This window comes from Mus caroli, unplaced genomic scaffold (genome assembly GCF_978045245.1).
Source record: "Mus caroli unplaced genomic scaffold, Mus_caroli_1 scaffold_5, whole genome shotgun sequence".
NCBI lineage: Eukaryota > Metazoa > Chordata > Mammalia > Rodentia > Muridae > Mus > Mus caroli.
Window position 1 is genome coordinate 25,667,586 of NW_028227260.1, and position 17,709 is coordinate 25,685,294.

At 38.9% G+C, this 17,709-nt stretch overlaps 2 protein-coding genes across 2 annotated transcripts in view; one reads left to right on the forward strand and one right to left on the reverse strand.

Moving 5' to 3' along the window:
- Trpc5 (transient receptor potential cation channel subfamily C member 5) overlaps positions 1 to 17,709 on the forward strand; it is a 357,009-nt gene that overhangs the window by 249,915 nt on the left and 89,385 nt on the right. The window lies entirely within an intron of this gene.
- On the reverse strand, positions 286 to 6,514 carry Trpc5os (TRPC5 opposite strand). The gene is made up of 3 exons (XM_021153883.2): positions 6,446 to 6,514; positions 6,069 to 6,151; positions 286 to 3,513 (listed from the first exon to the last, which is right to left on the reverse strand). Exon 3 carries the CDS (start codon positions 3,337 to 3,339, stop codon positions 3,007 to 3,009), a length of 333 nt encoding a protein of 110 aa, XP_021009542.1. The 5' UTR covers positions 3,340 to 3,513; positions 6,069 to 6,151; positions 6,446 to 6,514; the 3' UTR covers positions 286 to 3,006.

Consider the following 17,709-nt stretch of genomic DNA (forward strand, 5'->3'; position numbering starts at 1 on the left):
AGTCAGGGGACAGTGAGGCTCTTGGTGCAAACTTCTCAGTGATTTTACTCTGTGACATCTGTGGAACAGAGTCCTTTTGTGGCAGTTTGGTAGCCTAGAAATTTACTACAAAGTAATTGAAGGTGACTACAAGTTCTTTGGCTTTTAAATCAAGTTTTATTAGCTAAAAATCTCCTACAAGTGGGCAAGCAGTTTGGAACAATAGTCAATAAAGATCATAAGTGATTATAACCTAATAATTTGAAGAAATGGTTACATGTAAAGATAAAGGTATATACTGTCAGCAGCTTCTATACTTCAGCTAATGCAGATTTGTACTGTGTACATCAATGCCATTTACCAGCCTGTCTTTCTTGATTTTAACACCTCTAAGTTGGGCTCAGAATATAGAGCCTTGCTCCCTCTCCATTTCTCTATGCCATACAAAATCTGTTTTTAGCATTAACCTTAAAAAGATACAAAACAAGGCTACTTGGATAGTGGACTAGTTACTCCAGTCTTCTGGAGGAGAGTCAACATCTCAATTGGAGACATCCAGTTAACATATTTATTAGTATTTCTCCTTTTAATTTGACTCTCTATCTACTTAATCTATATCAATTGCCAACTAGTTACTTCTACCAATAGCTTACAATTGGCTAATTTTCATAAGGCATAGGTAAATGAACTCACTTGGGAAGTAACCCCATCTCAAACAACTGTGTTAACTGTTAGCAATTTAAAATGTTCTCTCTACTGAAAAATACCTTCCCCACTAGCTCTTGTTCTTAAGGGTTTTCTTATTGCTAAGATTATTCCTTGTCACTTTTAACTCTATTTCTAATCCCTTTCCATATAGCAAACATACTCAATACAACAGTCCACTTCTTGAAATAGAGTTACATCTTAACAGTTCTTAAGTGCACGTAATTATACAATCAAGGCAAATAGTGAAATGCAATAGGCAAAGCAGATCCACATATGATGAACTTGCAGCATCTTCTTTTTCTGATGTTTAAGAACAACACGGTCTATTATTTGTTTAAGCCTTTGTCTAGAGTAGACTTACAGGTTTCTCTTACTATGACCTGTTTGAGTTTATTGGTGGTCTATGCTTTCTGACTTTTAACAAAATCTTACTAATTTACTATGGAAACGTTACAAAGCCCATATTCTAGAGGTCTACTTGGATCACTATCTACTCTCTAGTGTGTCTATCAGGCATGCAGAGCATCATTTGCTCTTTCTCGGTAAATTGCTCACCAAATAGAATCTATAGTAGACTGGTGACCTCTCCCTGGATATTTTTCCTGATTTTGTTCAATTAATCATAATTTGAGCATTATTTTGACAAAAAAATTATACCCTATCTCCTACAGTTCAAATTTCCCTGGCGGCAGTATATATATTTCCCCTAGTTTTTACTAAGCCCTTACTCAAAGTGTAGATTATTTTTTAACTTTCATACAGGCCTATTATTATTACTATTGGTAAATGTTCTTATAGACTATAGAAATAATCTTACCTGTTCCACTAATGATAATAATAATTATTATTCATTAACATTTCCTCCTGGAATGGAAAAATAATTTCTTCTTCCTTTCTCCAATCTTGCAATCTCCAATCTCCTTAACCGAAATTAGGTTCCTGTTCAGTGTATCACCTACTTGCTGCTTTGTCTGTACTGTGTGCCTAGAATCTTTTCTATACTGGGAAAATATGATTCAATTGGCTTATTAAAGTTATTGTAGCAAGGGGTTACAGCATGCTGCCTACTGTAATATATAATTAACCCCTCTAATTACAATTTGACATAATTTTCATTTGCTCTGTGGGTATTTTTGTCATGTATCTGCCATGTTAGTTGGCTCTGAAATCATCTGTATTAAATGCCCTCTTAATCTTTTTAACTATTATGTACTTTAAGATTCTATGTAAATTGGTAGGTAAAAAGGCCATACTGCCTGTCCATGGAAGTAAAAGGATTGAACGGCCTAAGGTGGTATCATAGGTGAATTTCTTACACACTTATTCAGTTGATCTCTGTTTCAGTGGGAGGGCGGGGGGCTTCAGATATTATGTTTCACCCTTCTGACATGTGCAGCGTTATTGTGCTTCAATACCAGTCTACATCTTATTTATATTTTTACCTCAATAACAAATATTGCTAGGTTAAAGTTGTAACAGTCCTACCACATTAAGCCTCGCAAGTATTTGCCTTAAACTCATTTACATACAAGAAGATGTGTACTGTCCACTTCCCCTTGTAGACCATTTTCTCCGAGCTGATGACATAAGCGCTTGGTTTTCCATTGATGAAGCCTTTGTTATACCCTTTCTTGCCATTCTAGAACTTCTCTCTTTGCTTTTTGGTATAAGCTTCAATAGTCCATCATAGGACAATATTGCAAAAAAAAAAAAAAAAAAAGAGTTTCAGCACACATCAGCATGTGTGGGTTGGAACCCAGCATCAGTCTTGCCTTCAGTATCTTGACGCTAGAATTCTCAAAAGTTTGGCCCTGGGAAACCTGGAAAGCTTTCTATACTTTTATTGCCTGGTAGATGTTGCACTTTCAGAGTTATTTACCTTACTCTGCCATAAAAACCTCCCTCTTTAAAATACAATGTGCCGATGTTGTACTGTCCATGAGAAAATACTGGACTACCATGCTGTGGAACACTACCCTTAGAATTTCTCATTCTCACAGAGCAGTGACGCTGGTATGCGTATTGGTAGAGTTCATCAGGTCTTCATTGTATTCTTAGGTAGAGTCTTCTTCTCCTTTCTATTATTTGGTCTTATCATGAAGAATCCTAATAGTACAGGTAAAGCAAGAACTATATAATTAAAGCCAGTCTTTTGAATTAAAACATAGAAAAAATGATTTTGCCAAAAAAATCAAGGTTTACCTAATCTAAAAGTTTTTAATAATGAAACTATGCTGAACTAGAATAAAACAGCTGTTCCTGAAGCCTGGGGGGGGGGGAAGAAATGGAAAAAAATGATGATTTTTCACATGCTGGCTCTCACTCACTTTCTGTATCATCCTTTATGGCAGGAAGTATATCCTTGTATATCTCGTTGATATCTATCATAGTTTCATCCATGTCAAGGGTTAGATCATCATCTTCTCTTACTGAAAGGATTGATTCTAAGTCGGAAAGATCCGCAAGATCCGGTAAGGAATCTTCCTCGGCAGGAGGTGCAGCTGCTTCTGCCTCTTCTGCTCTAGCATTCTGTTGCACAGAAGGAACTTGTTCCTGCGAGATGAACTGTAATAGATCCTCAGCTATTCTTATTAGCTGAGCTACACAATCAATCAGTCCAGCAACCAGTACAGGGATAGACACAGATTCCATGGCTCAGGCAGGGAGTGTGATTATGATGGTGATCAAGTACAGAGTTAGTCTAGCGGTACCACAAACCTTTTTGGTGGTGTTGGTTAACCTCTCAGAAAATGTCTGTACTAGTAGTCTATTCCTATTATAATCACCACCAGATTGTCACTTCCAAGGCAAAACAGCCAATCAGATCTAATAATGGAAAAAGAAAAAGAAAAAGAAAAAAAGATCAGTATCCACATGCTCCACTATGTTCATAGCAGCCTTATTTATAATAGCCAGAAGCTGAAAAGAACCCAGATGTTCCTCAACAGAGGAATGGATACAGAAAATGTGGTACATTTACATAATGGAGTACTACTCAGCTATTAAAAACAATACATTTATGAAACTCTTGGACAAATGGATGTATCTGGAGGATATCATCCTTAGTGAGGTAACACAATCACAAAAGAAGTCATTAGATATGCACTCACTGATAAGTGGATATTAGCCCAGAAACATAGAACACCCAAGATACAATTTGCAAAACACAAGAAAATCAAGAAGAGGGAAGACCAATGGGTGGATACTTCATTCCTCCTTAGCATAGGGAACAGAATACCCATGAAAGGAGTTACAGAGACAAAGTTTGGAGCTAAGAGAAAAGGATGGACTATCCAGAGACTACCCCACCCAGGGATCCATCCCATAATCAGCCATCAAACCCGGACACTATTGCATATGCCAGAAAGATTTTGCTGAAGGGACCCTGTTATAGCTGTCTCATATGAGGCTATGTCAGTGCCTGGCAAACACAGAAGTGGATGCTCACAGTCAGTTATTGGATGGATCACAGGGCCCCCAATGGAGAAGCTGGAGAAAGCACCCAAGGAGCTGAAGGGGTCTGCAACCCTCTAGGTGGAACAACAATATGAACTAACCAGTACCCCCAGAGCTTGTATCTCTAGCTGCATATGTAGCAGAAGATGGCCTAGTCAGCCATCACTGGGAAGAGATGCCCCTTGGTATTTCAAACTTTATATGCCCCAGTACAGGGGAATGCCAGGGCCAAGAAGCGGGAGTGGGTGGGTAGGGGAGCAGGATGGAGAGAGGGTATAGGGAACTTTCGGGATAGCATTTGAAATGTATATAAAGAAAATATCTAATTAAAATATCTAATTAAAAATATCTAATTAAAAATATCAGTATCCTTGACTACTATCCACACTACATGTTATAGCTACAGGGTATAGTTACCAAGACTCATCCAAGAAGTTAAATGAGTTCTTCCTTTTTGACAACCTAAGGATGATCTAGTGCTTCTCTTTTCCTCTGGATTTCCCATGATATTTATTTTTGCTCAGGGATTTCAGCATAAAGTGAGCCTAGGTGGTTCACATATCTCCCCTGAACACCTCTATTGAGAAAGGATATATCATCACTCAGAGTTTGTCACTGTTTTTATTAGTTTCTTCGACTCATGGCCATTTATATCTGAACTGCTAAAGGCATTGGTGATTTTCAAATATTAACTCATTAAAGTTTCCAATTGTTCTGCACCTTGGGGACAGATGTTTTCATGCAATAAATTGTAAAAGCTCTTCATTTATTCTTATTAATTAGGCTATATGATCAATACGTCTACCAACTCTTAGAGGAACTGACCCTGATTCTACATCTCAGCAGTCATTTCTCAATAGATAAAATACTACTACTAAAAAGCTATAACAAGTGGTCTCTTGGTGATACTGAATCCTGCAGAACTGACAATGGCTACTCCATTGATTTAGATAAGAAAGAAACACGTTCATTTGATGATGGTGGTGACCAATTATGGCATGAGGCCTGTAGTACTACAGAACTTGTTGAAAATCTTTGGGATTGTGTAAATTGCCAAAATTTACACAGTTGTTGAATATTCACACAACAGGACACTAACCATAAATAAAAAAGAATTGTACTGCTAATAGAGTCATGTATAAATATGAAAGGTATTTTACTTAGTGGAAAAATAGAAATAAAAGAATACACACTGCATTCTGTTCATATACAATTCAATAAAATATATGGTGCAAAAAAAACAAGAGAATTTTTGTGTCTAGGGAAATGAGAAGTAATTAGAGAAACATAAGTGAACTATGACAGTGCCAATGGTTATAGTTTACAGAGTTCTAGGTTATATGAGAACATGAAATTGACAAATTTCATTGATTGCTAGTGTTAAAAGTTGTGCATTTCATTGTATGTCACCTGAAAAGCATTTCAGATGAGATGGTATGCCTATAACATTGTAATAAATTCTCAAACTTATGAAAGGAAGGTCTATTACATATAAAGCACCAAGAAATCAATTTTACCCATTAGTGCATCTAATCCTCAAAATAAAATAACTGTATAAAGTTATGACTGGAAAACTGAAAATCATTAGGTAGTATCCATACCAGCCACATGGTATGGAATAGAAGTTATGCCAGGACTAACTTCCAAAGACCTATGTCAATGGGCACACATATGGGTGTCTATACAAAGACATTTGCTTTAATGAGTCCAGAGCTGGCATCTCATTCTCCTACACAGGAATAGAACTGAGAATGTTACTTCACTTGATATCCTTATAAATCAGCTAAATTATGGGTTGACTGTGTCTAATGCTAAGTGATGGAGAGAAGTCATAATCGATAGTTTCATGGAGCATCAAAGATGTGTGTGTTTGTTCCTGTCCTCTGGTGTTCTGAATGTCTCTAAATGATTGGGAGCTACTTTACCTGTAATCGAGTGAAGATGGACAAAGGTGTTATCCTAGAAAATGATTTCTGGAGTTCTGCTTTCAAATAGTCCACAAATGCTCCTGCAACAACCAAAAACATATAACACATATGCAGATGGGGTGTGGGGAACAAATCACAAAATCAGTAGACTTAAGAAAGGGGTGGAAGCAAGTACAAATTCTGTCATGGGAGCTGACAGTAGCCAGCATTTTCTTTTCTGTGGCATTTGCTAATTCTGGGCACAGGTTAAAGATAAAACTTGGACCAAACCAGAAGGTGACTACCAAAGAATGAGAAATTTCAGCGTAGCTGTTGCAAATTGCAAGAGGCTAGCATAATAGAAGCCTGGTGTGTGCATGGGCAGTTTTTCTTACCTGGAATTAGCTGAGGTCTAGGCTAGCCCCTGGGCAGGAAGCTCTCCCCACACAGGCACACTCCTCAAAAAGGTACCTAGTATTGGAAGTGAGAAGGACAAAGAAGAGGCCAGTGAATCAATAAGCTCAAGACTACTTTTGTGAGGACACTTTGAGCAAAATTATTCTAAAACATACAAGTATATACAAAGAGCCAGGCCTCTTAAGGAACAACATATATACTACCAGATAGCAACCTGAAACAAAGGAACACATACATTGCATAGCCCCTCCCATATGTGGAAGCTAAAGACTGCAGACTACTGACTACTAGAAGTTAGGAATGGACACAGGGAAGAGGGATAAAAGGTTAGATAATGGGTACCAAAATGTTCTCCTATGGATGCCATGGATTTCTATGGCATAGTAGGGTCACAACAAAGTGTATATTTTCTGAGTAACTCAGAAAATAGATAATAGTAACTCAAATATTCCAATCTTAAAGAAAAAACATGTTAATTACATTATTTCTATTAGTGCATGCTATCTAGGAGGTAGTGGCACACACCTTTAGTCCTAGCACTTGGGAGGCAGAGACAGGCAGATCTCTGAGTTTGAGGCCAACCTGGTCTACAGAGTGAGTTCAAGGACAGCCATAGTTACACAGAGAAACCCCATCTTGAAAAAAAAAACAAAGAAGAAGTAAACAAAATAAAATAAAACAAAACAAAAACCCTATCAGTACATGTTTATGTACATATAGAAATATTATGTTGTATGCACATACAGAAATTGCCATATACCATGAAGTTGTACATATTACATGATAATAAAATTAAAAATTAATTAATTAAAAAATAGAAATAGCAAGGCTAAATTTATGGCTACAGAGTTTAAAATCACATAGTATTGACACATGGGTAGACAAGCAATAGAACCATGACCATGATCACACATCAAATACTATAAACTAGTTTGAAATGGGTAGAAGACTTAAATCTAAAATATAAAACCAATATGTAGCTCAAACCACAAGATAAAACATTCGAGATCTTAGGAAAACAAAATTTATCACATACACCCCAAATTACCGAAGACCTCTCATCTATCAAAAGATACCTCAAGAGAGTAAAATGGTAAATTATAAGGTAGAAAAATATTCACAAAGTATTCCCAATAGAAAGTTGATACCTATTCTATGCATATGTTTTTAGACTCCTATAAATGAATAAGACAATGCAAATATCATAATCAAGACAAAAGAAATTAACTGCTACTTCATAGAAGAAGATATTTACATGAGCAACAAGTACACAAATTGGCATTTGTCACTATTACTCATCAGATAAATGTGCATTCAATCCATAAGGACATATATCAAACTGCACAAGAATATGTACATCTGAAAGGACTGGTAATAAAAAATGCAGAACAATGGAACACCTGAAACTCACATACAACTGCAGATAAGCGTGTTGGCTTGTACAATTACTTTAAAGAGCTATGGATATTATCTATTAAAGCTAAGTCTACCTCCATCTCATGAACTTGTAGTATTACTACTAAATATCTACCCAAATTAAAGGATGTGAACATCCACCAGAATACATGCAAAAGAAAGTAAAAGGAAACCAAAAATGTAGAAGTATAGTATACATCCCATCATTTCATTTAGATGAAATTTAAAACAACGGTGTTTGTCAGCATTGTTTGACCAGCCTGTCATTAATAGGAGGGCAACGAAGCATAACATTAAGAGAAGGTTCCTCTTGTTATCTATCACCTTGCGGACATTCTGACCCTCCCTACTTGGCACTAACAGCCTCCCCCAGGATTTTTATTGGTATGCTTCCACTAAATTTTGAACACACAAACTTCATGGTCCTGTCCTATCTGCCAGGTGTTTGATGAATGATTTTGCTCCTAGAGACTTGGGCTTTCTGGTTTGGGAATACTTGGCTTTGTGCTATATGTAATCTAAGCCTGAGCTGCTCATCTTGATTGTGATTTCGTGATACACATGCCAATTCTTGGAAGTTCGGTGGCAAGCAAAATAAATCCTTTTACCTTAAAAAAAAAAAAAAGGCTATCAGCCAAATTCTAGACATTTCTCGACCTGCCATGGTCTCTGAAACACACTCCAGGCCTGGTTTTTCAGTTGTGCTACCAATAAATGAAGATCAGAATTAATAAAAAAACAAAAACAAAAACAAAGAGAAGGTCCCTTTGCCTGGTGTGGAATCTCTATTTCATGTCAATACAATGACAAGAGGTCCTGATTGTCAGACAGTTTTTAATTGTTGCAACGTGACATAACCTGCCTCTTATAAGGTAGCTGGAAAGGAGCTAGAGCAAAGGTCACCTGACTGATAACTGGAATCGTTGCATCTCTGTCTCGCTATTGTCAGCATGGCTAATGAAAAGCCACCATTTTTTGCTCACTGAGTCTTAGTCTGCTATTTGGCACTGCTTCCATCTGGAAATCTGGCAACAAGTATCAAACAATGGGACAGAAAAGGAGCAAAGAAATCCAAAGCCACTGGGCCCATGTTGATAGTCGATAGGCTTCTCTGGGGCAGGCAAGGTAAATTACTTCATATCCAAGGGGACCAGAGGGAGTTATATGGGAGTGATTAAAATGTGTCTTTGGTGAGTACAGGTGCTAGTTCTAGATTCACAAATAGACTTTTTTTTTTCTCCCTCTGCAGTGTTGCAGTACCATTTGGTCACAAGCATTTAATTTAAATGCTTAAACCAACAACACTTCCTTTAATGGCTCCTCAGCTGGTGGTGGGATTACACCTCTCCCATCCTCTGTGCTGGGACTTTATCTAAAGCCCAAGCAGGGCTTGTGCAACACAAACTGCACTCAGTAGAGAAAGAAGAAAAGTAAATAAGTAACCTCAAAGTGGGGTGGGAAAGAATGAGAGGGGAGCAGTTTGAGAGGTTAATGTGTTCAAAATACATTGTATGAAATTCTCAAAGAATGAATAAGAAATTCATATTATTTAAAAAAAAAACAACACTTCTGGACACATATAACTTCTCTTTGCCCTCCCCACATTCAGGGAAACATCAAGAAAACCTTGATGCCCCAGCATAGGGGGATGCTGGAGAGGTGGGCTGGGAGAGGGTGGGTGGGGGAGCACCCTCACACAGGCAAAGGTGAGGGGGGAGAGCAGATGTGGGATGGGGGGGTTGGTGGAGGGGTAACCAGGAAGTGGGATATCATTTGAGATGTAAACAAGTGGAATGGTGAATTAAAAAAAAAAGACCTACCCCATCATTTTGATATAGCAGGAGCATCTCTGGGAGATATAATGAAAATAATCAACAAGATTTGCCCTTGCATTTATATTTTAAAGTTAAAAATTGTTGCCTTTACAAACAACTGAATGCAGTAAGGCATTTGTTGTCTCAAATGTAACCTGACATTTGAGATGTCTATGAGCCATCTTTAATTTTTCAAGGAAAATGGAAAGAAGTGTGGAGCTGAAGAGCTAACACAGCCCCTTTTTGAAAAACATATAAAAAATTAAAAAACAGAAACCAAATGAAGAAGGAGTAGGGATGTCCTTGTAGTCAGCTTAAAGCAAGTTCTTCTATATCTCTTTCTTCCCCTTTCTAATCAGTTCATTGCTGCAGAGACAGTCTTAGACTCTTGCTTACCCTGTAGAAAAACAACTTAGACACTGCCACAAACAGTAGTTTGCAAATATCTCTTTGTCATTGTGTTAGTCAAGCACACAGTTTTTCACCATAGTATTCAACCATGGAGTCAGCCACCTTATCTTGGCTTAGGGAAATATAAACAGACTTGTCTCTGAAACTTAGCTGCTGTCAGAGTCCCCATAGAAGCCTGGAAAAGATGTAATACTTCCAGAAACAGTTTTGGCCTTCAAATGGTACCACGTGCAGGAGAAAAGACTGAAAATGAGGGAAATAAAAACATAACTGAACATGATAATAAAAAGAGGTTCTATTCCTAATTCTTCATTCAGCTTTCTAAGAGGGAAAAAGAAAAGTTGCAAGGGTTTTCAATGGAGAAAAAAAATTAGTCTATTTGGCAGATACCAAAATGATAGCAGTGTCAAACAGACTTGTATCTTCATCCTAACTTTACTAGGTGCAGAGTTTCGCTAAGCTCTATTTACTTTAATTTCCTTATCTGTACAATAAAGAGAACAGGTAAATTGCATGACTTAGTTCACAGAGTTTTGAAGTTCATGGTAAGTGTCTTAGAGATGTTCGTTTTTTGTGCTATGGAAATTCTGGCATCCAGGAAGTAAGGCATGGTGCATTCTGGCTACTTCTAGTGACTCCTGGAAGGTGAGAAAAAAGATGCCTGCAAAACCTGGAAGTAATAGGAGGTATAACTCATATACAAATAGGTAACGACTTCAGACTTTGATAAAGATGTGAAGAGAAGGCACTTTCTAGGTAATGAAGGCATCTTACAATACGTCTAACATGAATTCCCCAAAACTAGTTCAGACTTTCCAATATTCTGATGTGGCTTGTTCAAATGACAAGAGGGAAAAAGAGTGGCATCTTACCCCTTACCATTCCTGCCTGAGTTTTATTCTAAGCTTCAAGAACCCAGTTGACATGTATAAGACTGAGCCCTGGAGTTCTGGTTGCCTTTCTCTTTCTGTAAATGCCAGATGGCCAAGAGAGACTGCATTCATCCATTTACCAACAGGAATGATCAGAGACAATACAGTCCTCCTCTCTGCCTGAAAATGTGCTTATGCCATCTGCCAAAGAATGTGCCTTTCTGGTTTTAGTGGCTTCAAACTACGATTCCAGAACTGCACTCAGTAGCTCATTCCAGGGCTTTACAGATTCTTCCTTCAGGGAACCGTGTCCTCAATCACATTCACATACATTAACCTACAGTAGTCCTATCAGACAAATGTTTTTCTTGCACAAATGAAGGAGTGAAAACTCAATCATATTTCATATGGCATCTCATTGAATCTTCAAATTACTGTGAGGTCAATAGGGTAATGGGGGAGAGAACTATGTCTCCACTATGTATTTAAGAAAATAAAAATCCACAGAAGCCAAGCAATCCAAGGTGCACAGCTAGAAAATGGTAAAAGCTGCAACCTGATTTGCTGCTCTTCCAATGGTTTGCAACTGCAAACTCTCTAATCCTTGGGGGAAAATCTTCCAAATACCTTGTAAGGGCAGATACATATCCAATGCTGCAAAATCTAATAACATATGTCATTAATCTATTAGAATAAAATCATAAAATCATATATAGACCCTATATGTAGAACTGCCAAGGGAATATCCAGAGGCTAAGATTTCCATTTTCAGTCTCTCCAAGAAAGAAAATACATTTGGGGCTGGCAAGATGGCTCAGTGGGTAAGAGCACTGACTGCTCTTCTGAAGGTCCTGAGTTCAAATCCCAGCAACCACATGGTGGCTCACAACAACCCATAATGAGATCTGATGCCCTCTTCTAGTGCATCTGAAGACAGCTACAGTGTACTTAGGTATAATGACAAGTAAATCTTTGGGCCAGAGTGAGCAGGGACTAAGCGAGCAGGGTTGATCAGAGTGAGCAGGGGTCCTAAATTCAATTCCCAACAACCACATGAAGGCTCACAACCATCTGTACAGCTACAGTGTACTCATATACATAAAATAAATAAATAAATAAATAGGAAGGAAGGAAGGAAGGAAGGAAGGAAGGAAGGAAGGAAGGAAGGAAGGAAGGAAGGAAGAAAACACAATTTGAACAGCCAGGCTATCCAGTGGAATGAATCAGCTGATTTTTTTCCAAGCCACTCTGCCTTCCTTCACTCTTGCATGATACAAAACACCAAACAGTTCTCTACAGGAACATAATAACACAAAAGAAAAAATTACAGTACAAGTAAGGATATGTGACCTAAAGTAAATCCCAATGGCCTCTTCCACTATACCACTAATTGCCTATGTTAAAATAGGCAATTTTCCCATTGCCACTGCCACCCAAGAAGAGTGGAAACTGTCCTTTTAAATGTACCACTAAAGGGGAAGCTGGTATTTATTTGGCAGGAGAAGAACAGGATACTTCATGCTTGGCATACTGCTACCATTGGCATCTAATCCACAAGCTGCTGCATTCTGCAGGGGTGGCAACTATTTTGTCCTCGGGATAATATAGTGGAAGATACAGTTATATTTATGTACAGACTTTTTAATAGCAATGCCTGTCACCCCTGGTAAAGCTCACAGGAGGTGTCAGAAATGGCACAGCCAGAAAAAGGCAAGCCAAGTCTTTAGTGCCTTCTGGCAGCTGAATCCACAGTATCAAAGAAGACCACCTGGATCTTTTTCTTGGGTTCTAGAATATTACTATACAGGGAAGTATACAGTAACTGTCCCAAGAGTTACTGAAGTAAGCCAGATTTGTCTACTGTAGCCCTTCCCAAATCACAGTTAATACAAGGGCTGAAAGTTAAATCTACTGCCATATCAGCTCTGATGACCATAGTCATCAAACAGCAAACAATTGCATAAATGAACTTACACTGATATAGCTGTCTCTTGTGAGACTAGGCCGGGCCTAGCAAACACAGAAGTGGATGCTCACAGTCAGCTATTGGATGGATCACAGGGCCCCCAATGGAGGAGCTAGAGAAAGTATCCAAGGAGCTATAGAGATCTGCAACCCTGTAGGTGCAACAACATTATGAACTAACTAGTACCCCAGGGCTCTTGACTCTAGCTGCATATGTATCAAAAGATGGCCTAGTCAGCCATCACTAGAAAGAGAGGTCCATTGGGCATGCAAACTTTATATGCCCCAGTACAGGGGAAAGCCAGGGCCAAAAAGTGGGAATGGGTGGGTAGGGGAGTGGGGAGGGTATGGGGGACTTTTGGGATAGCATTGGAAATGTAATTGAGGAAAATACGTAATAAAAATATAAAAAAAATGAACTTACACTGAAGACAGTAGTGTCAACATAAATACAAACTGGTAAATGTTTGACAGATTTCTAATAATACATAAATGCAAACATCATTGATCCATGAGTACATGGCACCCTCAGCCACACGGGCATATACAGAAGTATTTGACACTGGCAAATAAGAAAGGGTAGAGGAAAGGGATTTTTTTTTTAAAGAAGACAGACACTGGGGTCAGAGAGACTTAGGTTCAAACCTAAAAGTCTCCTTACCTTGACAGTTTCCTTAAGCTTACCATGACTCTCAGTCCTTATCAGAAATAAATATGATAACACTTTGGGCAACTATAACCTTTATACTTTAAACAATTTTTAATTGTGGGAAAATACCCTAACCATTTAGGTAAAACCTGAATATGTGTGATCTGAGTTCAGATACGCACTTAAACATTCTCTCTCTCTTGTATTTATTGAGGAAAGCATGAACTTTCTGTGAATTTGTGGTTTGTATCCTGTATACTGAGGACGATGAGCATACTACCCGTCTCAATGGATGCTATAATCATCAAGTGAGATAACTTTTGAAAGATCTCTTGCAAGTCATAAGGTTCAAGGCAAAAAATAAATAAAAAATAAAAAATAAAAAAACTCAATTGAAGTAGCTAACCGACCCTTTTTCCAGGGTTTGAAGCTTTTACAGGATTCGTGATTTTTGTCATTTAATGAAGAAAGTCTTAGGCAACCTGAAATAATGTGAACACTGTAGTCATCAGTAAATTTTAACTTGACTGAGACCATGAATACGATGTAACTGGCCTTAAGTAGACATAGGTCCTAGTTTAACCTTACCTATTCTTCTGAGGCCTTAACTAGCCTTTAATTAGAATTTAACTAAGATACCCCTTGGGAAAAAAGAAAGAGGGAGGAGAGAGGGAGAGAGAGAGAGAGAGAGAGAGAGAGAGAGAGAGAGAGAGAGAGAGAGAGAGAGAGAGAGAAGAAGAAGAAGAAGAAGAAGAAGAAGAAGAAGAAGAAGAAGGAGGAGGAGGAGGAGGAGGAGGAGGAGGAGGAGGAGGAGGAGGAGGAGGAGGAGGAGGAGAAAAGGAAGGGAAAAGAAAAGACGATTATGCAGGCTCAAACTCTTTCTGTATCTGAAATTAAATTCTTAATAGGCCTTCTCTTTCTGTTCTGTATCCTGGCAAGGTGTTAAATATATTCTGAATAGATGTTAACCAGGCACAACCCATGACTAGACTAACTGGATTCAATTAGGACTTACCTAGGCTTAGGCTTGGCTACTCCTTAACTTCACTAAGCCTACCCCTTAATTAACTTCACTAAGCCTGGAAGGGAACCTCCACACAGGAACAAGCATTTAGGGCCATAAAGGGCCTTAAGGGGGAAATCTGGGAGAAATAATACAGGAACTGACAATAGAAAAGCTCTTTGTGTGGAGAAGCCATGACCTGAGGATGGGTTGGTCAGGCATAGGCATAAGAACTCCCCTAAGAACCCTTCGAGTCATTGTGACGGTTCAGGCTAACAGAGTTAAGACTTTAAGCCCTTCCACTGCTGCCATCGCCACCACACACATGGCCCTTGAACCGATCTGTAAACTGGACAAAGATAAACAAGACAAAGCCAACTAATTCTGTCCCAGCGCTCTCCCTCTGAAAGGGCTGGCTACAGTAAACAGGAGCCACAAGCTCCTTTACAGACCAGACCAGTTTTTAAGTCAGGACTGCTGAGTGCGATCTGGTGCTGGCTATCCTGGAGTAGGAATGACTAACCAAAACTTGACTGACACCATAAAGGGGACATGTTTAACCAGACCTAGACAGGTCATAGAAGAAGCCCAATCTGCAGAAAATGAAAAGGGCTGTACCAGACAAGCTAATAAAGCAGGAGCTCTTAATGGTACACACTTTGCCTACCCCTGGGATGTTTATACTTGCTATGCATAAGACAGTTGTGAACTGGTATTCTTGACCCCAGGCTTAACGTATGTTCCCAGAAAGCAAGAGTTAAGCAATTCTTACATCCCTTAGAGTCAAGAAATAAGAGAACTCTGTGCTCTTACCTGTCCTTTGGGGAATGGTTCAGACAGGGTCTATGACCACCAGTGTGGCCATGATAATAATCCACCAAGTTCAACATGGCCAGCTCTCTACTCAAATCACAAAAGACTTAAAAGTTGTTTAGGAGAGCACAGTCTCTTGGCAAAATCAGATAGATTCATTGACAGCAATGACCCCCAGAAAACAGCTGAGGGTTAGATTTGATTACCACTGAAAAGGGAAGGCATCCTCATGGTTTTAAATGAGGGTTGCTGTTTTTATGCTAATCAGTCAGAATTCATATGGAAAAATGCCAAAAGGTTATTAGAAAGGATTAAGGCTAGGAGAAAGAAACGGAAGCCAAAGAAGTACAATATAGACAACAAGGGACCTGGCTGGCTCTGCTGATGGGGCCTCGTCTAATAATAATGCTAGGACTTCTATTAGGACCATGCATCTTGAACAAACACCCTGGCCAGGTTTATCAGAATTTGAATGAAAGCAATTTAAAAAAATCTACAAGTGATATGCCAGGAATACCAACTGGTTTCTTCAAGATAGGTTCCTAAGGCAGTGTGAAGGTGAAGAGGAGGAAATGATGCAGAATAAGGCAGGAAAAGAGCAAGTATTAGATTTCCCTAAAGCACTATTTGTACTGCTCAGTTCCAGCATGATTTCCCTTGCCACCTAGAACAGAATGACCTGAAGAAATAGCTGAAACAATGAATTGTTGCCCTTAACCACCTGGCCACCAAAGCTTACACCTGTCAGCTTTAAAGACTGCCTTGAAAAACAAAAGGCTGCCTGCCACGTAGGCTTCCCTCAAGTAGCAATTGCTTGCTCACTCCACCTTGTGGCTTTAGAGTATAAAATGAGAACGCAAACTGGACCTGGCACAGAAGCGGCTCTGGAACTCTCCTGGCTTCAGTTCCCCGGTGAAGACAGCTCCTCTCTTCCACGCTCAGTGATATCAGAGTGCTATTCCAGAGAGATTCGCACAACACCTTCTCTGGATTTATAGCCCAGCTCAGGGACTAACAAAGTTTTCACAAGATCTCAACTGAGATTTAGATCTGGGTGGGATTAGAGTGGGTTCTGAATAACCTAAACTCTGTTTACATCCTAGTCAAACTTTAATAGGGCTGGCTAGGGCTTTCAATGTCTTGGGTTCTGATTAGACTTAAATAGAACCTGTTGAAGCTTCAGTGTGAGAGCCTCATTGGGCCTTAGCTGAAATGATGATGCTTTTACTGAGCTTCTGCCCTGATGAGAGAAGACCCTCAGTGGCTGACTAGGTCTTAAGTTACTTAACTAGCCCTTAAAATTGTCATAGACCCTTGCCATATTCTAGCAGGACTCACAAGACTTAATATAAACTGTAGTTCTAACTAGGCTTAGCTTCAGTTCCTACAGCACTATTAGCTGGGATTTGGCCCTGGCTAGGCTTTAACTGGACAGTCAAGGTGTTAGCTGGGCCAGAATAACGTTACAATTTAATCTTAACTCTGTAAGGCCTTTATCAAGATGGCTAATCTTGAAGTATTCTTAAACTCTGGGTGTTCCTTAAAAAAGACTTGTATAAGATTTAACTGTGTTGTCACCATGTTCTCATGACAGTCACGGGTGTGGGCCCTCCCATACATAGTTTCTGTCTAAATCTTAACATTTGGCCTTGAATCAGTCTCCAATTATGTAAGTACTACCAGGATTTGACTGCACATAAATTAAGTGTAGACTGGAATTAAACTAGACTTTGTCTTTATTTGGTGCTACCAAAGACTCAACTACACCAAAAGCTGACAAATATACTTTAATACTTAAAAAATAATATAAGTGTGTTTTAAACCAAACTAGTTTGCTCTTAACTCGAATGGGACTTCAACTACACCCTAACAGGACTCTGACAGATCTCAGTGGTGCTGAGGCCCTGCTAATTATATACTCTCAGTAAAATTTGAGCCCTCCGTAGGCCTTAACTGGGCTCTGGCCAGGCTTAACCTGGGCCCAGTTTTTAGTTAGGCTTTAAGTAAAATGTAACATTTAACTACACTGAACCTCTGCCTAAAAGTTAACCAGGCTAAATTACATTGTGGCTACACCTACACCCTGGATAAGTCTAAAGTCAATTCAATAACACTATGTGGTTTCTGGGACTTTCCTAGGACATAATTAGGCTAAAACTAGAAATTAGACTTAGGCTTCGGTGAGGGCTTAACTAGGCTCTGACTTAGACTAAACTAAGCTTAGGCCCCACCTATATCACCAATGACTTCTAATTATATTGAACCTAGGTGTAAGCATCCACTAGGTTTTAAGTAGCCC

Excerpts from the sequence above, each read along its gene's own strand:
- Trpc5os (XM_021153883.2), bottom strand. The coding sequence starts at position 3,339 with ATGGAATCTGTGTCTATCCCTGTACTGGTTGCTGGACTGATTGATTGT.